This window comes from Adiantum capillus-veneris, chromosome 18 (assembly GCF_014529385.1).
Source record: "Adiantum capillus-veneris isolate H3 chromosome 18, ASM1452938v2, whole genome shotgun sequence".
NCBI lineage: Eukaryota > Viridiplantae > Streptophyta > Polypodiopsida > Polypodiales > Pteridaceae > Adiantum > Adiantum capillus-veneris.
In genome coordinates this window covers 67,785,156-67,808,701 of record NC_140948.1, presented here as the reverse complement: position 1 = coordinate 67,808,701, position 23,546 = coordinate 67,785,156, and the positions used below count along the sequence as shown (strand labels likewise).

At 48.3% G+C, this 23,546-nt stretch overlaps 1 protein-coding gene across 6 annotated transcripts in view; it reads left to right on the top strand.

The window, feature by feature from the left end:
- The window catches only part of LOC147435828 (uncharacterized), a 168,221-nt gene that overhangs the window by 100,914 nt on the left and 43,761 nt on the right, over positions 1-23,546 (top strand). For 5 of the 6 annotated variants that reach the window (XM_086488749.1, XM_086488751.1, XM_086488750.1 and 2 more), the window contains 7 exons: positions 4,620-5,134; positions 9,797-10,070; positions 10,193-10,270; positions 10,351-10,554; positions 20,569-20,779; positions 21,199-21,455; positions 21,532-21,714. In XM_086488749.1, coding sequence (XP_086344875.1) covers positions 4,620-5,134; positions 9,797-10,070; positions 10,193-10,270; positions 10,351-10,554; positions 20,569-20,779; positions 21,199-21,455; positions 21,532-21,714 — 1,722 coding nt within the window. Of the gene's footprint in view, positions 1-4,619; positions 5,135-9,796; positions 10,071-10,192; positions 10,308-10,350; positions 10,555-20,568; positions 20,780-21,198; positions 21,456-21,531; positions 21,715-23,546 lie in introns of all 6 variants that reach the window. The other variant, XM_086488752.1, reaches the window with a different exon arrangement.

Below are 23,546 nucleotides of genomic sequence, written 5' to 3'. Positions count from 1 at the left end.
AGAAGTGCTATGTGCATACAAGAGCAGCACGACACGGGATATCCTAGACCCAAATCCCAAGTGTTGCATGGTGCCCGCAATATAATCCCAAAGCACAGTATCAAAGGCCTTTTCAATGTCAACCTGCATGACCAATACATCCTGTCGAGTGTATTTTGCATATTCCATACCAATGATGACATTCGCGAGGTTATCAGTAATTTGACGTCGTGGAATGAATCCGTATTGAGATTGATGCAAGCCTTCATGCAAAAAGCACTTGAGTCGGTTAGCTAGCATTTTGGCCATTAATTTATATACCACAGGCATAAGTGTAATAGGCCGCCAATGAGAGAATTCTTCGCACAATGCATGATTAGGTATCAGCTTGAGCAAACCTTCTTTCCAAGAGGAGGGCAATTCCTGCTGTATCCAAGCTATATTCATCATGAACAACAGAGGCATCTTCAAATAATCCCAGAAGGACAAGAAAAATTCTACAGAGAGGCCATCCCAACCAGGAGCCCTCCATCGACCCAAATCAAGCAAGCTGGCATGCAATTCTGGCTCAGTGAAAACAGCCTCCAAGTCTTGAGCCTGCCGCATCGAGAGGATGGGAGTAACATGGGATAGAAACATGCGACGCGCTCGACATGCAGCGCTCGTGGGAGAAGAAGGGGCCTCAAAAATCTTTCCATAATGAGAATGTAAGGCGAGTACTAGCTCTTGTAAAGTAGAGGTCCATTCCCCTGACGGTAATTCAACTCTTCATATAGCTTGAGACTGCCTGGAGTATTGCAAATGCCGGAAAAATTGTTTAGAAGAACAGCCTTTATCTGCAAAAGCTTGTTGTCGAGCTCGAGTTTGCCATTTGGCCAATTTCCTCTCATCATTGTGCCATAACACAGCGCGAGCAGAAAACAACTCAGTCACTTGAGTGTCAGTAAGAGAAGAATGATTTGCCAAGTGCATTAGTCTGCTACAAGCATCCTTTGCCTGAGTAACCTGTTCCCTGAATTGTGACAAATAATCCCTACCATAATCCTGGATAACACATTGAACACGCATAACAAAGCGGAACCAGGCTATGTCCATATCAACATACAACTGGGAGATCAAAGGCGGGATGATATCCACAATCATAGCCCGAAAAGGCTCATGCTTGAGATAAGCATTATTGACATGCAATAGCCTCTTCTTGGGCAGGCGATCATTGGCATCAAAAGAGCCAAAACAAAGCTTCAAGCATATAGGAAAATGATCCGAAAGACACATAGCATAATCAATCTTCAACTCGCAAACAAAGTTATCATATTGTTGCATGTGAAAAAGATACCAGCGATCAAGCCGAGCGCGATACATAAATTGAGCATTATGTTGAAAAGTGAATCCTGGATCAGTAGCATGCGATAGGGGCCACAAGTCAAGTCCATTACATGTCATCATAAATTGATCCCACGATTGCCGTTCCGTATGAAGCATGTGAGAATGCCCAGTAGTATTATCTGTATGGTTAGGTGCATTATTAAAGTCCCCACAAAGAAATGCATTAGAACGCCAACAATAAGAGGAGATAGCACTCCACAACCGTGCCCTATCTGCAGAAGCTGTGTATGCATATAAGCCTCCAAATTCAAAAACTTCTCCATTAACAATACATTGGATGACCATCCATCTCCCAGCTGGGTCATTAAAAACCAAGGTCGGGAAGAGTTCGTGTCGAACAAGTATAAGCACACTAGAATAGCCGGTCGAGCCTGCATAAGCTATCCAGTAGCCTGCAAGGTAAGAGGTCTGTCCTGCAAATTAATGCTGGTTATGCTCCTAAAGAACCACAATATTTGCTTGACATGTATGTACATAGTGCCAGGTTAACCGCCACTTGTCGTGATTGCATAACCCACGCACATTATAGGAGATGCACTTCAAAGAACTATGCATTCTGATATGGTATATACAGTGGGCGAGGAAATGAGAAAATGGGAAAAAACTCAAGTACTAGTGCCCATCGACACATCCTCCCTGGCTGCAATCACCTGAGGAGGTGGGTCAAGACCTGGACTTGGAAGATTGAAAGTAAAAGCACCTTGCGATGAAGAGGCTTCGCCTGTAACAACTTCCTTATAAGAACGGACCACCTTGTCCCAGGCTTCAGCCAAAGACGTGTTGTCATTACAAGGGAGCTTTTTTTGAGCAACATTCTTTAGAGGGGGCACATAATTACAAGAAGATGCCGAAATACGGGCTGTAGCAGCTTTAACGGGTTTCTTGGGCAACATCCAAGCTTGGGACGTTGAAGCGGGTTCTTTGCCTTTGTCTTTAATATTCGGAGAGGTAGAAAGTGCAGACAATTGGAGTTGTTTCCCCTTGCCTTTATTCACCCCTGCTGTCGAAGAGGAGGTTGAAACACCTTTGGTTTGAACGTCAGCAGAAGATTTCGAATTTGAGTGGGGTTGAGGAGTAGGAACAGCTGAAGGCGGTGGTTGCAGGTTGGGTTCCGGACATTCGGACTGCATATGGCCGAATTTGCCACATCGGAAACAAGAGTTTGCAAACTTACCCCACTTAAGCTTAAATGGACGCTTGCCAGCCACTGCATCCCTAGAATCAATGGAAATACCTCCTGGTGTGGGAATATCTGTGTCCCACAGAATACAAAAACGGTTTGTATTTGCGTCCAGCTTCGGAGGGCAAATGATTTTGCCCAACTGAGCAGCAAGCAAAGGAAGGAAGTGACGCCAGGTGCGAGGAAAATCGACCACCTCAACCCAAGCAGGACACTTGTGACGAATGAGACTTTGATAGTCCTTGGTGAGAGGCCAGGGCAGTACATGAGTCATCTGCGTATTAAAGAAAAGAGGAGACAGTTCAAGCAAAGCGTCCTGAGCATGCATGTCGGCCAACAAGACTTCAAAGAACCCGCGCGCGCCGAAGTAAACCCCTCGGACTGCTTGCCGTTTGAGCAGGAAATCAACCCATTGGCCTAGATCCTGAGCCGTAGGCATTCTTCCCGGGAAAAAAAGAATCACCGCGTTGAGCACATATTGAGCAACGGGATCCATAAGCTCCTGTATAGGAATGCGCACTTCCATGTCAGGAGCGGATCCTTCCCAGGCTTGACGAGCATCCTCGAAATCCTCATGCAAACATTCTTTGATAAGGCTTAAAGCATCCATATCCGAAGATTCCATGGCCTTCCGGCGCTTGTATATACACTACTCGGCCGAATCCATGTGAAACTCCCACACATACACATACTTTTTTTTTTTTGAGTTTTTGGATATTTGACTGTTATAACACCGACAGACACACACAAGCTGGCTGTACAAGAACCTGTTGCTTGAAAAGTTTAATCAAACTGAAAAACCTAAAGATGTACAGAACCTACGTCGAAAGCAAGCTGTCAAGGCAAAGCTTGAACTGCAGATGGCATAGAGTTGAGGGAGGCCGCAGGGAATTCTCTGGTGGGACACCGCGCGCACACCCAAGCTGCCAGTTCCCAGACCTTCACGCTTTGTTGTTCCACTGTGAACCCCTAACTCGCTGCTGCTTGACTGTGAAACCCTATCTTGCTGTCGAAACCCTAACACTGCTGCCCGACTGTCAAGGCGTTGGCACAGCAGGCGTCAACCCACACACGCGCTCGCGCGCGCACGTCACGGGAACAGTCTTCGCCTTTGTTTTAGGGTTCGCGAAGAACTGTTGGCGCTGTTTTTAGGGTTCGTGACAGCGACTGCTGCTCGCCTCTGTGTTTTAGGGTTCGTGCAGGTGTTGCTGACACACACAGACGCTGTTTCTCTCTCTCTCTCACACACACACATACACACTCACACACACAAAGCGTAAAAACTGATGATGTGGCAGCTTGTACGGAATCTCGGATTTCACGTTGACATGCAGAAGTGGCAGCTGTATTGATTTCCGCAAAACGCGCTTGCAGCTTTTGGCGCTAGTGCTTTTGGGACAGCTACGTTTGAGTTTGACTGCTTTTTATGGAACTGCTTTTCAAGGCCAAGGGCCTTTAAATATGTACAGAGGGCTCATTCTCTGGCATGCTTCAATGTGAAGGTGCAGGGATTGGAGTACGGCATTGTACTCAGTTGAAGCAATATAAAGAAATATCGAAAGGGGCGCCAACATTTGGGGCCAGTGCTTTCTTGGGGTGGAGCTCCGCCACTCCCCATCTCGTGTGTCATGCACTCTCCATCTCTTTCAGTTCAGTTGTTATTTGAAGTGCTTAAAGTTGTTTAGTCTGCTCTTTCTCCGTTGGCACGTGGTGCCTCGTCCTGTGACAGGATCAGATGGAACAGGTTTGATTTGTTGCTAAGTCAATGAGCAGAGGATACGAAGCAAAACCTGTACCCAAAGCAAGTCAACATTTCCCTCTCAGATAATTCATTCCCTATCAATAAGCGACATCCACAATTTTAGTAGTCTCAACTATGTTCAAATTGGATGATAAATTTGAAAATCGAAAAAACTGTTTTTTTGCTTTTCTGTTTGTTTTGTTTTCCTGCTTTGGAAATATACTCTTACCCTTGCTCATGTCAGAATTTGGAATTAATATCTTTGACTTGTTTACATGTTTGTGGGCTTTTGAATGTGTCAAAATATTATTTAAAACACTGCATGGTTTGCAGGGTGACAAGGGAATCAATTTGAGTGGAGGGCAGAAAGCACGTATAAGTCTGGCCCGAGCATGCTACAGTACAGCTCCTGTCGTCTTTTTGGATGACCCTTTGGCTGCAGTGGATGCTCCTACGGCAAAGCATTTGATTACCCATGTTCTTACTGGTGTTTTGAAAGGGAGAACTGTTATCTTAGTCACTCATAACAAAACAGCTCTTGAAGTCTGTGATCGTGTTTATGTTATGGAGTATGGATCCCTGAAAGAGGATAAGGGGCTTGAAGGAAATTTCATCATGGATACTTCAACCAATCTCTTGTATCAGACAGAACAAACAGATATTGATGCGTTGATGCATGCTGGAGTGAAGGGTATGAGGAAATTATCTGAGGAAAGACTTACTAATAAGCCAGACCCTTTTGACCTCACACGAGAAAATGAGAACGGAAGATCTACAATAAAAGAAGACAGAGTTATTGGCAACGTACGAGCATCATCTGTGATTGCCTATGCAAAGGCATCAGGAGGGTCTCTCTCTCTCTCTCTCTCTCTCTCTCTCTCTCTCTCTCTCTCTCTCTTGAATAACATGTCTTGAGTTCAACTCCTCGTCGGCTAGATCTTTAAGGTCTCTTGGTAAAACTCTCTTCTTCTCGGGTGTGTGTGTGGGGGTGTGTGTGTGTGCGCTAATAAAAAGAGGAAAATGGTATAACCTTTCTATCACCCAAGTGTGGTAGATTGGTTATGCCATTTCCCTCTTGAATAACATGTCTTGAGTTCAACTCCTCGTCCGCTAGATCTTTAAGGTCTCTTGGGATAGTTTCCTACGACGTTAAAACTCTCTTCTTCTCGGGTGTGTGTGTGGGGGTGTGTGTGTGTGCGCTAATAAAAAGAGGAAAATGGTATAACCTTTCTATCACCCAAGTGTGGTAGATTGGTTATGCCATTTCCCTCTTGAATAACATGTCTTGAGTTCAACTCCTCGTCAGCTAGATCTTTAAGGTCTCTTGGGATAGTTTCCTACGACGTTAAAACTCTCTCTTCTTCTTCTTCTTCTCACCCATGTGCCAAATCTTACACGCCTAGTTTGCTATAGGATGGAGGTAGTCAGCTTGATGCACTTCATGATTATACTTCCTTGAGCATATAGATGTGCACCCATACCTAGGATATAACACTCTCTCTCTCTCTCTCTCTCTCTCTCTCTCTCTCTCTCTCTCTCTCAGCCCACGTAGTGTGTCGCACGTCACTTTGGGTCCTCTTCTTGCTGCTGCGTGGTACGCTGCCCCTTTAATCTAAGCTTTTGATTAATTAATTGCAGCAGCCGGCTTGCTTAAGCAAGGGGCTAGCTTCATAGAAGCAAGAAGGGGGGCAGCTTAGAAGTGGGTCCCTTCGCCAATGCACACACACAGCCAACACACATGCAAGCGCTCTCTCTCTCTCTCTCTCTCTCTCTCTCTCTCTCTCTCTCTCTCTCTCTCTCTCGATCAGAGACAGCTCGGACGTTTCTTACTAGAGATACAGAGCCATCGGGACTCACTACTACAGCCACACACAGCTACACAGACAGAGGGGAGACAGTCGCAGCTCACAGACTTCTTTCAGAGGATTGCCGCCCCTCCCTCACCAGACACTCAGAGGGGAGTGACACTCCCACAGGCAGAGGTGAGCCGAGCTAGACGGCGACCACGAGTCACAGGCTACAGGGGCGCGAGCTCCCACCACCGACAGATCGAGGAGATCCGAGCCTGGGAGCGCCGTGCCACTGAGGAGCGAGTAGCTCAGATGAGGGCCGACCCGACAGCTTTCATCCGGGTAGCCTTGGCACCAGCCCCGCCCATGTACCACATCTTACATCCCCCCATTAGTACAGGATGGAGCTAGATAGCTTGATGCATTCCCATGATTGTACTACATTGAGCATATAGACATGCATATACCCCTAGAGATAGAGCTCCATCCCTCCTCAGATACTCCACTACCTACATTCAGTTCAGTTTTGTATCAGTTTTGTTTCATTTGTCTTTCCGATAGACGGATGACATACACACCATGTACATTTGATTTGTCTCATAGGCCGATTTCGGCCTGACATAGACGTTAAAAATCTTTCTTTCTTTCTTTCTTTCTCGGCCAGGAGACAGTGGAGTATACCAGATGCTTACACTTACCTTGGAGTGGTTTTTGTGGGCCAGCACTTTCATTGAGGAGGGCAGCAGAGACTAGATTGACCAGAGCCCATGCAGCATTGGGTAGATTGGAAAGGATGTGTTCATAGGTTCAGTTGTTCAGTTTCAGGAGCCTCAGACGAAGCTCTGGCTCTTTGACACTTTGGTGGCTTCTGCATTGCTTTATGGAGCTAAGATTTGGGGACCTTCATTGGATCATCACGGGAGGACATGCCGCACTGATGGATGGGGGGACATGGAGAAGCCTCTGGTTTATATGATCTCGCGGATCATTAGAGCTAAGGCTTCAGTACCACGTGCTATTGTCCGGGCAAAGCTAGCTTCCCCCCCACTAGTGGTTGAGCGCTCACCAGATCTGTCTCCTTCATACACCGCATGTGGGAACTTCCTAGAGACAGATATTCCCGCCTTGCACTTGAGTCCTCTCGATAGTTAGCCATGCAGGGAGATACAGCATGTTGGTATGGGGAGATGACATCATGGTTTCAGGCGCATGGGTTCAGCATAGACAGATTGCCTCCCTTCCTATACTCACTGGATGCACCCTCTGACTCTGACACAGTCTGAGATCACCAGGCTCATCCACCAGGACCTGACTCAGCTAGACACCAGGAGGACATGGATACAGCCAGCACAGGAGCTGGGCACGAAGATGGCTTTCTACAGAGAGCATCTCCTCCAGCTTACGGAGGACGGTTTTGTGACGAGGCCCAGATACATGGACACCCGCTTGTCTCATGGGATACGATGTGCTATTGGCCAGATACGCACATCTTCACACCAGCTGCGGATCGAGACTGGGAGATACAGCGGAGTACCAGTAGAGGCCAGGATATGCTCCCTGTGTGACATCGAGCCTGAGACAAAGTTGCACTACACATGCCACTGCCCCGTCTACTATGAGATACGAGGCCGCTTCCATTGCTTGTTCAGAGAGGGCTTTGGAACACTCTCCAAATGCCTGGGTCTATTTTTGCTCGAGCTGCTCAGACACAGAGAGAGCTTGATGAGAGGAGAGGCTAGCCAGTCTCAGAGACAGATTACAGACTTCTTTAGAGCTGCCACTGGACACCCGGAGGAGCTACTACTACAGCAGAGCTCATCGCCTCACACCAGAGGCACACTGATCGACCGAGCGACCGAGCTGGGGAGATCCAGACGCCCACGACTGCGGAGGACTACACATCATTGACGGAGGCTACATCAGAGGATTCGGATCACTTTGGCATGACACGCACGATGCCCGGTCAGACTACTGACCATGGAGGAGATTGAAGAGATCCACCAGCGACCGATGCTGGATCTCTTGTGATCTAGCTATCCCAATTAGCTGCTTAGTTCACACCTAGCAGTTTAGGATTCCATAGTATTTTATTTTGTCATTTTGTCATCTTGTTACTCTGACTTTGTATCTAATCCACCACATTGTAACTTTCTGGTCTCATAGGTCACTTTGGCCTTTTGAAGACGTTAATATAACATTTCATTTCTATGTGTGTGTGTGTGTGCGCGCGTGCGCGCGCCCAACCCCCCCCCCCCCCCCAACACACACACACACACACATGCACACTTTTGAGATTTCATTCCCACACACACTTGCACTAGCTCATGTTGACATATGAAAGAGGGAATTCACTTTAATCGAACACTCCCATGAATTCAAGCAAGAAAGTAGCAAAGGATGATAGGATGACAAGAGATGGGTCATCAAGCAAGCCATTTTGACCCAGAACCAGAAGAGGGGTTCGCAAGAAAGGCTATCCCTCTCTCACCAAGCGACTCGTGGCAAAGGCGCTGCCAAGAGATCTCCTAGCAGCGGAGGATTGCCTTGCCTCCTGGGTCGATTGGTGGACTTGAGCGAGGGGGGGGAGGGTTGGGGGGGGGAGAAGGGCAAGGAGGATTTGCAAAGGTAGGGGAGCGAGGAGGAGAGGCGGAGGGAGGGGGGCTGAAGAGGAGGGGAGGAACTCGGGGGGGGGGTTGTCGAGGGTGCAACTGAGGTGAAGGCCTGGAGCAGGGACCTCGTCCTGTTGAAGAGGACAGAATCGATTCCCCGTGGGAACCCACTACTGCTGGGCAGGCTCCTGAGGACTACTCTGAGTGCCAGGCTGTCGCTGTGGCCCCTGCCATCATTGACCACGAACATGTTGCCATCCCTCCTCTACTGGAGCCCCAGGCTCGGAGGGTGGCTCTGCTTGTGTGCTCTGTGTCTCTGCCTGCTTCTCCTGGCCAGCCTTCAAAGCCCTTGAAGGCTGGGGCTCGGCCTATGGTGTAGGTCGGGGCCTCCTTCGTGGGCCTTCGCAAGATGGCCCATCTGTCGACAAATGAAGCACTGATTCGGGAGGCCCGAATACTCCATGCTCTGTCTAAACCAGCCCCCACTCACCCGAGGAAGTAGGATGACCTTCGGGAGAGTGTGGGTGTCCCTAACCAGAACGCGAACTGAGGGAATGCCAACCGCCTTGGCAGCGGGCTGGCAGCGGCAGCGAGTGGCAGGTAGCGAATGGCGGGCAGAGGGCTGAGGGGCGGATAGGGAGGGGTAGCGCAAGGCATGGGGAAGGCGGGGGGCAGCGCGCGCACAGCAATGATTGCTGGCAATGCAAGGGCCGGGGGGAGGGGCAGCTAACGATGGCGGGAGGGGGGAGGCAACAGGTGCTAGCGAGGGAAGGGGGGCGAGCGGCAGCAAGCAGCAAGCACGCGATGTACGATTCCTTAAGATCAAGTAAGCTTGTTTCTTCGTCATCCTAATTTTATTTGGATAAACACAAACAATAATACATGATAAGCACTCATAGAACCCTAGAAATATGGATTTTTTAACGTTCTACCATAGTCTTGAAAAGGCTATGAATTTGAACCATAATGTCTGGATCAGCCTTATTAGCTTGAATGTTTCTTGCCGGTTTTGGCCAAGTACGGTATTATTTTTTATACGGGTATTGAAACAAATTTTCATAAGGCTATGGCTCAGCTAATCTTATGAGTATGGTTTCGTGTTGTCTTGCAGGCTCCTGTTAGTTTCCTTTGTCACTTTTGTATTCATTTTTGGGCAAGCAGTGCGTGTCATGGTCGATTATTGGCTCCGAGTATGGACAGACAGAGAATATCAGCTGAGGGATGACATTTACTTCGTGGTTTATGCAAGTTTTGCAATTGGTGCAACCTTCTTATCTGCATCTAGGGCTCTCCTATATATGCTTGCATCAATGTCTGCAGCCACTCAGATGCATAACCAGATGGCTGAAAGAGTGCTTCGATCACCACTGCTCTTCTTTGATCAGGCAATTACTTTTTTGTAACTTCCTTGATCAGGAATTTCATTCTGTGGGCACAACAGAATTATCAAGTCTTAAACGTGAAGAGAGGGGAAAATGAAATTCTCTTTCATTTTGGCTTTTTGCAGAATGTTACTGGAAGAATCTTAAACCGGTTTAGCAAGGATCAAGCTTTAGTGGATGAGACCTTACCCATCACAGCACAGGCAGGTCTTTCAAGATTTCTGCTTGTTCACTTGCAATGTGTGTTCACCATCCCAAACTTCTGTTTTCTGATTTGCTGCAGCAATTTTTTGAGGTTGCTGTCTCAAGCTTGGGAAGCTTAATTTTTATAGGAGTGCTCATTCCTTGGCTTTTACTGGCATTCCCTCCTCTTCTATTTGTTTTCTTCCATCTTCAGCATCGATATATTGCAGTATCTTGTGAACTTAAGAGGCTTGAAGGAGTTTCACGGTCACCTATTTATGCTCACTTCACACAAACCCTTCAGGTTGAAAATTCATTTGACTTTGAGTAATCTGCCTGTAATGATTTTTTTTCTCGAGAGTTGACCATTTGAATGTTGTTCTATTAGCTTTAATTCTCTTAATATCAGACTTTCATATCTATTTATGGGAAGCACGAATTCTGAGCGTTGAGAAAACCATCAAAAATATTCAGATGCAAGGTTGTATTACTCAGGCGAGGTATGCTTTGGTAGGAACCAATGTAATATCAACGTCTTCAAAAAGCCAAAATGACCTATGAGACCAAAAGGTTACATGTGGTGAATCTAATATCGGGTATGGGTAAGAGATGAAGTGTTATATTAAACATCTTCGAAAGGCCAAAATGACCTATGAGACCAGCTACACCCCAATAGCATTTGATCCTCTGTCTGGAAAGCTGTGAAAATAGAAAATGAACACAAAGTCTAAAATCTAGGTCTGTCATACATTGATGAGTAGGTGGGAGGGGTGACAGAGTAAACATGGTGAACATGATATGGGAGATGAGAGCTAGAGACTATCATATACATCAATGCACAAGACGAGAGAGAGAGAGAGAGAGAGAGAGAGAGAGAGAGAGAGAGAGAGAAAGAGAGAAAGAAAGATTTTTAACGTCTATGTCAGGCCGAAATCGGCCTATGAGACAAATCAAATGTACATGGTGTGTATGTCATCCGTCTATCGGAAAGACAAATGAAACAAAACTGATACAAAACTGAACTGAATGTAGGTAGTGGAGTATCTGAGGAGGGATGGAGCTCTATCTCTAGGAGAGAGAGAGAGAGAGAGAGAGAGAGAGAGAGAGAGAGAGAGAGAGAGAGAGAGAGAGAGAGAGAGAAATGAAATGAAGTGAAATGTTATATTAACGTCTTCAAAAGGCCAGAGTGACCTATGAGACCAGAAAGTTACAATGTGGTGGATTTGATACAAAGTCAGAGTAACAAGATGACAAAATGACAAAATAAAATACTATGGAATCCTGAACTGCTAGGTGTGAACTAAGCAGCTAAACAGCTAGCTGGGATAGCTAGATCACAGGAGATCCAGCATCGATCGCTAGCGGATCTCATCAATCTCCTCCACGGTCTGTAGTCTGACCGTGCGTCGTGCATGTTGAGCCAAAGTGATCCGAATCCTCTGATGCAGCCTCTGTCGATGCTGTGTAGTCCTCCGCAATCGTGGGGGTCTGGATCTCCCGAGCTCAATCGCTCAGTCGATCAGTGTGCCTTTGGTGTGAGGCGACAAGCTCTGCTGTGGTAGTGACTCCTCCGAGTGTCCAGTGACAGCTCTAAAGAAGTGTGTGATCTGTCTCTGAAACTGGCTAGCCTCTCCTCTCATCAGGCTCTCTCTGTGTCTGCGCAGCTCGAGCAAAAACAAACCCAGGTATCTCTGATCCTCGTATCGCATGACTCTAGAGAATGGTCCAAAGCCCTCTCTGAACAAGCAATGGAAGCGGCCTCGTATCTCATACTAGACGGGGCAGTGGCATGTGTAGTGCAACTCTGTCTCAGAATCGATGTCACATAGGAGGAATGTCCTGGCCTCTGGTGGTACTCCGCTGTATCTCCCAGTCTCAATCCGCAGCTGGTGTGAGGATGTGCGTATTTGGCCAATAGCACATCGTATCCCATGAGACAAGTGGGTGTCCATGTATTTGGGCCTCGTCACAAAACCATCCTCCGTAAGCTGGAAGAGATGCTCTCTGTAGAAAGCCATCTTCGTGTCCAGCTCCTGCGCTGTCTGTATCCACAGTAGCGATTGCATAAAGCGAAGCACTCAGAGGGCAGCCCTGCCTTACCGACTGTCCCAAAGGCCAAGATTCTGTAAGAGATCCATCCAGCAAGCTTGCAGAAGTACTGTGTGCATACAAGAAAAACACTACACGACATAGCCTAGGCCCAAATTCCAAGTGTTGCATGGTATCTGCAATATAATCCCAAAGAACAGTATCAAATGCCTTTTCAATGTCAACCTGCATGATCAAGACATCCTGTCGAGTATATTTTGCATATTGCATACCAATGATGACATTTGCGAGGTTATCAATAATTTGACGTCGTGGAATGAAGCTGTATTGAGATTGATGCAAGCCTTCACGCAGAAAGCACTTCAGTGGGTTAGCCAGCATTTTTGCCATTAATTTATATACCATAGGCATGAGTGTAATAGGCCGCCAATGAGAGGATTCTTCACACAATGCATGCTTAGGTATCAGCTTGATCAAACCTTCTTTCCAAGAGGAGGGTAGTTCCTGCTGTTCCCAAGTTGTATTCATCATGAACAACAGAGGCAACTTCAAATAATCCCTGAAAGACAAGAAAAGTTCCACAGAGAGACCATCCCAACCTGGAGATCTCCATCAACCCAAATCAAGCAAGCTGGCATACAATTCCGACTCAGTGAAAACAGCTTCCAAGTCTTGAGCGTGCCGCATTGAAAGAATGGGAGTAACATGCGATAGAAACTTGTGACGCGCTTGGCAAACTTCTCGCATGGGAGAAGAAGGGGCCTCAAAAATCTTGCCATAATGAGAGTGTAAGGCTAGTGCTAGCTCACGGAAAGTGGAGGTCCACTCCCCTGACGGTAATTTAACTCTCCATGTAGCTTGAGACCGCCTGGAATGATGAAAATGCTGGAAAAATTGTTTAGAAGCATATCCTTTATCTGCAAAAGCCTGTTGACGAGCTCGAGTCTACCATTTGGCCGATTTCCTCTCATCATTGTGCTGTAACATAGCGCGAGCAGAAAACAACTCAGTGATTTGAGTGTCAGTAAGAGAAGAATGAAGTGATTTGAGTGTCAGTAAGAGAAGAATGATTAGCCAAGTGCATGAGTCTGCTACAAGCATCCTTTGCCTGAGTAACCCGTTCCCTTAAGTGTGACAAATAATCCCTGCCATAATCCTGGGATAACACATTGAGCACGCATAACAAAGCGGAACCAGGAGCCATAAAACAACGCGCGCTCGCTGTTGCTATGAACTCCTCGTTGCACCCCCCCCCCCCCCCCCCCCCCCCCCCAGCGCTGCCTTGCCCTCCCGCTGGCTGCCTCTCCCCTCCCGCCTACCCTCAGCCCCCGTTGCCCCCCCTCGCGCTGCCCCTGTCCCAGCCCGTCCGACCGCCCTCGGCCCCAGCTTTTTTCGTTGCCTGCCCGCTTGCCGCAGCCCGCTATATCCCCCTGCCTCTGCCCGTTCGCCCGCCTGTTTGGGGTCCTTCTCCTCGGTTACTCCCTGCAGTTCGGCACTTTCGGCATTTGTTTCAACTCCTTGGAGCAGTGTTGGCACGCCCAATTGCAGCACCCTCCCGTCGTCCCCTTCTTATGCCACAGCAGTAGACACAGATGGAGACTCCAACTTCGCCACAGAGGGACTCGCCAGAAGCCCCCTCGCCCGACCCCGCTAAGCCCACCATTCGACTTGCTCTCTCGCCTACAGAGCAAGCGAGCCTTTCTGCAGAGGTAGAGCGATTGCAGGCGACCTCGGTCATCTGCAAGATTCTCGGCACCCGACCTAGTAGAGGAGAGCTGCGAGACCTTCTCCAGTCCCGCCTTCTCGCAGAGGTGGGAAAGATTTCGGATGTCCAGATTCTCGGAGGGGTTACTATCAGATCGAGTTTGAGTCCTTCGAGATGGCGTCCAAGGTCATAGCTATGAGTCCACTGGCCATCCGAGCATCACGTGCCCACTTTCGACAGTGGCGACATGGTTTTGACCCAGCTTCGGATATTCTAGTAGAGGAGGCAGACATCCCCATCTCGGTCTGCTTGACGGGTTTACAGAGGGAGTACCTACCACTTCTTTCCAGGATTGGTTTCGCCATTGGGACTGTCCTGGAGACACCTCGCACGGCAGCATCAGTAGCTGCCAAGGCGGCTGGCATTCCCTCAGTTCGAGTTTTGGTCAGAGATACCCACACTCTCCTGAAGGTTATCCTTTTACCTCGGGTGAGTGGGGGTTGGTTTCGACAGAGTGTGGAGTACTCGGGCCTCCCGAACCAGTGCTTCATTTGCCGACAGATGGGCCATTTAGCGAAGGCCTATCCACGGAGGAGGCCGCGACCTGCACCACAGCCTCAGTCCCAGCCTGCCATGGATGGCCTGCAGCCACATCCAGCGGCACAGCGTACAGATGCAGAGCCACCCTTCGAGGCTGGGGCTCCAGCGGGGGAGGGGTGGCAGCAGGCCCGTGGCCGCCGACGCCAGGGGCCACAGCATCAGCTTGGCACTCAAAGTGGCCCTCAGGTGCCTACTCAGCAGTAGTGGGTTCCCATGGGGAACCGTTTTGGTCCTCTCCCTTGACAGTTGCTCCCCCCCTAGAGTTCCCCCCCTTTGCCTCATCCTCCCCGCCTTTTGCTCCCGTCGCCTCTCCACCTCACCCCTCTACCTCAGTCGCCCCATCCCGCCCCTCTTCTCCTCCACTCTCCCCAGCTCCTTCTCCCCCCCCCCTCTCCTGCTCCAGTTCCTGAGTCGGCTCAGGAGACTGGTCCCTCTCCAGTGGCTAGGAGATCTCTTGGCAGCGCCTTTACCGCGAGTCGCCTAGCAGGAGAGGGTCAGCCCTTCTTGCCGCCCCCTCTGCAGATTCAGACATCCTCCCTTGCAGCCATCCCTCGTGGGCTGACGAGCATTGACATCCGACGCCGCTGGGACTTCTTCGACTACCAGTTCACTCGTTTTCTCAGCGATTTCGTAGCAGACCATGAGGCAGCCTGTTTCAGGGTCCATGTTTTGTTCCTCCTCGCCGCTAGGGGGACAGAGGCCCTGGACTCGGCAGTTGGTTTCTCCTTCCCCCTCTGTGGTAGGGCCGAGACAGAGTGGTCCCTTGACTCAGTGGTGGGATGGTTGCATGCACAGGTCTTAGAGTTCTCTCACCACATGGGAGAACTTGGAGTTACAGATATGCTGCAGACTTTGTGGCCATTGGCCAAGTTTGCGGTGACACCCCCAGACTCAGCAGGATGTAGGCACATTGTGGTGTACTTCTTTGCTGATACGCAATGTTTGCCTTGCTATGTATACATTCATGAGGACTCCTGGACAGAGGAGGTTGCTTTACGCACGGCTCGCTCTGCTTGGGCTTGGGCTAGGCACTCACTGCAGTCACGCCTATCTAGAAGACGCTTGGATGCGGATTACTCCCCATCCAAGCCTGCCTCGAAGATAGCCCGTCTTGCTGCTGCGGCAGCATCTGTTGTCTCTTGCTCCCCATGAGGATCGTCTCATGGAACGTGCAGGGACTAGGTGGGCCCCAGTTTCAGTGACAACGGGGCCGATTGCGTCAGGAGCTTCAACGTTGCCTTGTGGGAGGAGAGATTGTTCTCCTTATGCTTCAGGAGCACCATCTGTGTGAGAGCCGCATTCGGGGATGTGGTCAGATTTTGCGTGGACGTTATGATACCTTTTGGTCAGCTGCTTTTGGACCTGGAGGCATCCAGGGTGGGGTATGTATGACTATTGCGGACTCATTACAGCAGGCCATTGTGGGCAGAGGGATTATTGTGCCAGGCAGGGCTCAGTGGATTACTATGCAAGTTCATGGTGGCCTTGTGGGCTTCCTGAACATCTATGCGCCCAATGTGGCGAGTGCTTGTGCAGAGTTTTGGTCACAGATTGTTGAGTCTTTGCCGCAGGCGGATCATTGGTGTATAGGAGGGGACTTCAACATGTTGGAGGACCCTTCTGATAGGATTGGTGACAGCCATGCTACTGTGCATGGAGTCGAGTTGCCAGCTTGGGAGAGGTTTTGTATGACTTTGAGGGTCTCGGATACATGGCAGCACTCTGGTTTTGTGAGGCCCCCAGACAGTCTTGCCTTCTCTAGATCGGACCGCAGAGTGGCAGGAGTGAATCTATCGCGGATAGATCGCTTCTACACTAGTGACCACTTCAGTGACTTGGGGGGTTCAGTGGGCATCCTGGCAGGGACTTCCTTCTCGGACCATGCACCAGTGATCCTCACGGTGGCAGACAAGCACAGGATTGGGAGCACGATGCTTCGCATCCCAGAGAGGGTCTTGTTGGACTCAGCACTCAGAGAGAGGGTAGAGGCTCTCTGGACAGAGGGCATGGACAGCCAAGTCTCACCTGCAGACAGAGTGGCCTCATGCGTAGCTCAGATTAGCCACTTTTTTCTTCAGGAGTCTCTGGCTCGCCGGGCTGCAGCGAGGGAGGCGGAGTAGCGTCTCAGACGAGGCATTGCTTCACTACAGAGGATGCAGGAGCAGCATCTAGACAGTCCATGGTTAGAGGAGCAGTTACAGCAGGCTCGACGGGAGCTTGCTAGCACAGAGGGAGAGGCGTCATGAGTTTGCCTTTCACCGACAGGCATCTCGGTGGACTTAGGTGGCTGACAGAGTGACTGGTGCTTTTTTTGAGACAGTGGGACCTCGGCACTCGCATGCCAAGGTCATTCAGTTGAGGAGGCCCGATGGGTTAGTTGCTTGTGAGCCCGAGGATATGCGTGCAGTTGCTACTGACTTTTATCGTGAGTTGCTGTCGGCTGAGCCTCAATCATAGCGACAGGATGCATGCAGGGAGCAGGTTTGGGCACAGATTCCATGTCTTGTGACAAAGGAGATGCGCCAGAGGCTAGAGATGCCACTTCAGCTTGAGGAGCTGCACACAGCTCTTAGGGCCCTCCCTCGTGGTAGTTGTCCAAGTGAGGATGGGTTGACTCCCAGCTTTTTCTTGGAGTACTGGGACCTGCTTGGCCTAGATCTTTGTAGTGCTTTTCAGTACATTTTGCACACAGGAGTGATGCCTGACAGCATGAGTGAGGGCCTGATCTACCTCATTCCCAAGGAGGGTGGCTCCTTGGATGAGATTCGACAGTGGCGCCTCATCACCATCCTCAACTCAACCTACAAAATTCTTGCCAAGGCTCTGAGTTTGAGGATTCAGCCACTGTTAGAGAGCCTTATACATGGGACTCAGACAGTTTTTGTCAAGGAACGCAGTATCCTTGACAACATCTTTACTTTCTGGGAGGCTTCTGCCTTGGCAGGGCTCCGTGGTGAGGACCTTGTGATTCTTCTTCTCGATTTTGAGAAGGAAAACGACCGAGTTGACTGGGACTTTCTAGAGGGCACTCTCCGCAGGATGGGCTTCTCAGATGCTTGGATCAGAGGGTCGTCATCTTTGTAAAGACAGGCTCACAGTCAGGTGCTTTTGGCAGGGGGGAGAGGTGAGCGCTTCATGCTCACACGCTCGGTCAGACAGGGTTGTCCTCTTGCCCCCTTTCTCTTTCTATTCTATGCGGAGGCGATGAGCAGATTTTTGGTGTCACAGCAGGTTGGTCTTCGGGGCTTAGCACTCCCTATTCGGGGAGAGGAGCTACTGGACACTGAGTTTGCCGATGACTCAGCCTTGTACTTAGATGGCCAGAAGGCCAATCTTCACAGATGTGAGCAGGCTCTGGAGACCTTCTGTTGTGCATCGGGCGCACTGATCAACTGGAGAAAGACAGTGGCTTTCTCGGTTGGTAGTGCTCGTGTGCCAGATTGGATGCCAGGAGAGGGTTTCAGGTGGATTCCCCCAGGGACTGCAGCTCGGTACTTGGGTTGTCAGGTTGGTTTGGACTTGTCTCCCAAGCAGCAGATTGCTCCTCTTCTCCTGTCCATCAGGAGAAAGCTGTTACATTGGAGCCCAGCACGTCTATCGCTGGCTGGTAGAGTAGTAGTTGCCAACCAGGTGCTGTTGGCGACTATGTGGTACATCACTTCCTGCTGGATCTTCTCGAGTTCTTGTTTCAACCAGGTAGAGAGGCTGATCAGGAACTTCCTTTGGTCAGGACGTGACACTCAGATGGCCCGAGCCAAGGTGGCTTGGTCGGTCATCACGCTTCCTTGTTCTCAGGGAGGGCTTGGGATCATTGATCCAGCACAGCAAAGCAGAGCCCTTCTAGGGAAGTTCATAGTCAGAGGACTTCTTCCAGGTGAGGAGCCCTTGAAGGAGTTCTTGTTGCAGAGGCTTCGTGCCAGGGTGCCTCAGTCAGGAGGCCCTTGGCAACCTTCGACCAGATGGATCTTTACAGAGATGCGCCGAGTTGGTTTGAGCAAGAGACTGGAAGACCGCTTCGCTGTGAGTTTGGTTCGTTCTTTGGAGCTCTTACGGCGTGGCCTGGAGCAGCGACAGCCGATGTGCACGGAGGAGCGCCTACGGCAGCCCCTCGTCTGGAACCCCATGGTTAGCACTCAGAGAGGCCACTTGGTTGGTAGTCGGCCTCATGTTTCCTGGGGTCCCATGGCAGCAGGTCCAGCGCGCTCTCTAGGTGACTGGCTAGAGTTCACAGGTTTGTCAGAGGAGGTGCAGGTTTCCAGCTGTCTGCAGGGCATGAAGATGGGCATGTGTTTTTGAATGCACTGCTCCTTGCTAATGAGTTTTCTCTATGTAGAGGGATTCATGCTTGGATTGTAGAGAATGAGGATGCAATTTCCTCTCCTTGGCGAGATGTGATACACGGCACAAGCGATCTCCCTTCCCATGATTGCTGGTGGGGGCTTTTACCGTCACTTGCACCCCCACTTGTGGTTGCTTTGGTTGCATATTGTTTGCAGTGAGCTTGGATCAAGTCACAGATGGTACTCAAGCTCAGTTGGTGTTAATCTCCATTCTTTTTCGAGACATCTTGTTCATCGGATGATTGAGACCCTATTCGTGTGCGGGATCCTTGGGAAAATGCCATGTTGTGGATCCAGCATTCTCATTAAATAATGTACACTGTTGGCGTTTATGGGTATGGAAGAGCAGACCTTTGTTACAATTATCATGGGATCCGAGGGAGTGGTATAGACCTTCAGCTGCAGACCGGCGTCAGACTGTCTTTATGTTATCATGTTGTTAGCATGGGATGGCATCTATCCAACAGAGTTTGGATTACCAGCGCACGCGGCTGCAGTCTTGATTGGATGGTGGTCAATCTCATGCTTTTATGTCTAAATTGTGGTCTTTCCTTTAAGACATGCGGATCAGCCGTCGATACTGTACTTCATGTGGATGATTGCTCATGCTCGTTTGCCGGTAGAGACATGGGCCGCTATTGCTGGACATGATTGGACCTGCTCAAGATGTGCATTACATGCGGATGAGACTCTTGGCCATTGTCCTTGGGTCTACCCTCATGTTTATATGGTTTGGTATGGAGATTGTGTAGTGCTATGTGTTGTGGGTGTTCACTTAGGCTTTGTGTCTTGTGGTGCAGGATGCTGGTTATTACGCGTTCCGGGCTCTCACCTTACCTACGTGAGGGGAGGGGAGGACCCTGTTTTCATGTTGACCAAGCTCGGATATAAATGAGGCACTTTGAAAATGTTGCCCAAGACTATACATGCTTTTAAGATGCATCCATGTGAGAATGTTTTCTCCACTTTTCTTGAAGTTGCTTTATGGATGATATGGAAGGCAAGATGCTTGCCTTCCACACTAGCGGATACATTCAGTAATATCTAGATAGAGTAGTTCATACTCGATGCAGGGATACATTTCTTCCAGGGCAGCAGAGGTGCGGCATCACAATTTCTAGAGGAGGTGAGCTCCTACCACTACGTTCCTTAAAATATGACAAGTTAGGATTGCATGGCATTATCCTCCACGGCCCTGGTTCATTTTCTATGACTCCTATGGGCCACCTTGAGCTAGGAGGAGCACTTCTACATATTTTTCTCTGCTCGTACGGATTACTGAGGACAGGCTGATCCTCAGAAACCACAGCACTCATATAACCGTCTTTCCTCCCAAAAATAAACAAAAACAGCTATACTGGGTAGCCCAGCCAAAGGTGAGGATGTGGGATCAGAAAAAAATGACGACACCACCTGATCTCCATGCACTATCCGGATGTTTATCTTGCTGGTCTGGGTATTTTTTCAAGTCTTTAGCATTATTTTACTCTGTAAAATTATTCATTTTATGAATATATGTATGTTTATTCCATGTAGAATTAATAACTTTACGTCTATGTGTTTGTGTATGTGAATTTAAATTCATCCTTTTTCTCGTGATTATAACTTTTGTAGTTCAAACCAGGGAATTGCTTCAGTCTGCGCATATGCCTGTCAAAGCAAAATGCACGATATATTCCTTTCGTTAGTTGATGCAAATCATCAATCGTACATATTGTTTATACATATGTCTCGCTGGATAGGGCTTAGGTTGGATTGCGCAACATGCATATGTGTAACATTAGCTTCCCTACTCATCATAGTGTTGAGGCACTCGATGACCCCAGGGCTAGCAGGTACCTTTTCAATTGTTTGATTTTTTTTGAGAGTTAAGCTCTACTTGTAAACTTGTTTTGAACTTATGCTTCTCAAATAAAGATTCTTTGGTTGTTGCATGTACATTCCAATAACAGGCCATGTATTTACTAATGCCACAGCAAGGTCTTCCTAGGTTTTCGCATCTGTGAGATGCTACCCTATATTTTTAAATCCAATTACTATGCGTTGTATCCTTTGTAATTGCAGTCTGAAATGGTGACTCTAAGTCCGAACCTTTTCAGGAATCAACTTCGCTCTTGTCTTACACTTGAACATGGATCAAGCCTTGTTGGCTAGAGTGGAATATATCTGGCGTCTGAAAGTGCACATTGTAAATGGAACCGCAATGACATTCTTCTGTTTGTGTTTTGAATTAAATCATATTTTTTTCTCTCAGGTGTCGTTCTAGTGCAGAGCATGCAGGTGACTGGATCTGTCCAGTATGCTATTCGACAAGCAGCAGAAGTGGAGAATTACTTTACAAGTGTAGAAAGAATCAATGCTTATGCCAATTTAACCACTGAAGCTGATCCCAATACTTCGCCAGGGATCATTGAAGAAGGTTGGCCCTCTAGAGGAGAAATAGAATTTGTGAAGTATACTATGACTTATAGAGTAGATTTACCGCCTGTCTTAAACAACATCTCATTCAAGGTAGCTTTTTCCTTTCGCACAATCACTGTATGACATTGTTTGGAACATGCATTAACTTGGTGGACAGCTTTAGCAGATCAATGCAAGGGAGAAAATAGGTATTGCAGGTCGGACTGGTGCAGGAAAATCAAGCTTGGCTGCAGCATTATTCAGAATGGTTGAGAATGAGCGCTGCGCTGGAGACATTGTTATTGATGGTGTAAATATAAAGTCTGTTGGACTTGATGACTTACGCCAGCGCCTCTCCATTATTCCGCAAGTAAGTTAAGAAGTGCTTTATGACTCTTTTCAAGCCTGCCAAAAATAGGTCATCAAACATATCATTACCACAGTTGTAAGGCCTCAATGTTCATGTTTAACAGATATATACATATTAAAACACAAATGTAAAAATGCAATAATCTAAACATAGAGAAATAAGTACTGTGAATGTAAGATGGGAGCCACCCGGTCAATGCATACCCTCCTCTCTATGTGGCAAAGGGTCTAGGCAGGGAGCATATATGGCTAGAAAGAGGCGTCGGGATCGGGTTTGATCTAAGCCATCAGATCCAATGAGCTAGGGGTGAACTAAGAAAAATCAAGGAGAGAACTCGCGGTGAACTGAGAGTGAAACTCAGGACTAGCAAACTAGGTGTGTCAAAAAACCTTGAATCAAACTTTTTGGGGCTGAAGCTTCATGCAAAAGGGAGACTTGAACCCTAAACCATCCGTTTAAACATGAAATACCTAACCATTACGCTGTGATCTTTGACAAGTTGAGGGAAGCAGTTTTCTTCTTAAATCTTGATAATTGGGCAGGAAAATGTTTCCTTAGTTCAGTGGCCCCTAGTTCATTTTCCATTTGACGGCATAGATCAAACCCAATCGGGACGTCTTTTTCTAGCCCCCTGCGTTGACCCCGTGCGTTTTGCCAATGGGAATACCTGCTTTTTCTCCGAAGCCAATTTTCAGTAAATTCCACTTCTCTGTGGTTACTAAAACTTGACATTCTATGTCATGTTGGATTCAAGTTACATTTGAACGTGTGAGTTTTTACACAGTTCTCTTTTAACAGTTGCTCATCAAAGTTTGAGTAAGCAAGGCCATACAAAAGCAAAAGGAAAAGGATTGTTTAATAAGTTACTAAAACAGTCTTGAACATCAAGTTATGAGATGGACTCTCTATGCCCTTGGCCCAAAACTACATCTCCTAACCACAAGAACAGCACAGCCACATACACAATTGTACAAAATGCAGGCTTGGCCACCTTCAACCATGATACCATCAACAGTCACATGCTATTTAATTAACAAAGGTTGCCGACTTCCAAGCTACATTGCACCTTTGCACATGGATCTGATTAGTATACTCTCTTGAAGGGTGGGGTGGTATCCCATTATATATACCACGAGGAGTTATCAACAACAACTTGTACTATTGTTAACCATACTCACTACTCTGGCTAAACTGCTGTTGACTTTGACCATTCTGATCTCTATCCTCGTGGCGGCGCTCCTCCGCTGCTCTGGAGGAGCTGGCTGAAGTATCTCACTGACTACAAAGAGTGTGAACCAACTCACTCCAGATACCACTAAGTGTAACCGGGCGAACTCATTCCAGATACCAACGGAAGTGGAAAGCTGGCCACCAATAACATGCAAGAATCAAGCCTTCCAAATCATCCACAAGGTGACTGCAACTACAGTAGCGGAAATATGCTCTCAAGGGTGAGACTCAAAAGCATTTTTAGTGTCTTCTTGGGAGAAGATCTTACCTTGGCACAGCTAGCACAAATGAGGGAGGTCATGCCAGAGATCAGAGCGATAAGGGAGAAGGCGAAGGTGGCTTCTACGAGACGGCCATGTCGTGATTATGGAGAGGAGTACCACATGAGGGTGTGAGGCCTATGGGACCAGACTCAACATTGCTGCTTGGAACTGTAATGGGTCTCTGAGACTGGATGTAGGAGCCTTTGAGGAAAGTTTCACTAGGAGGGACATTGTATTTTACTTGGAGACGCATTAACCACCTGGACAGAGTTTACCACATGTTAGTGGATATAGATGGAGTCGGCCAGTAGACAGGAAACGAGATCAGAGCTCAAGGGC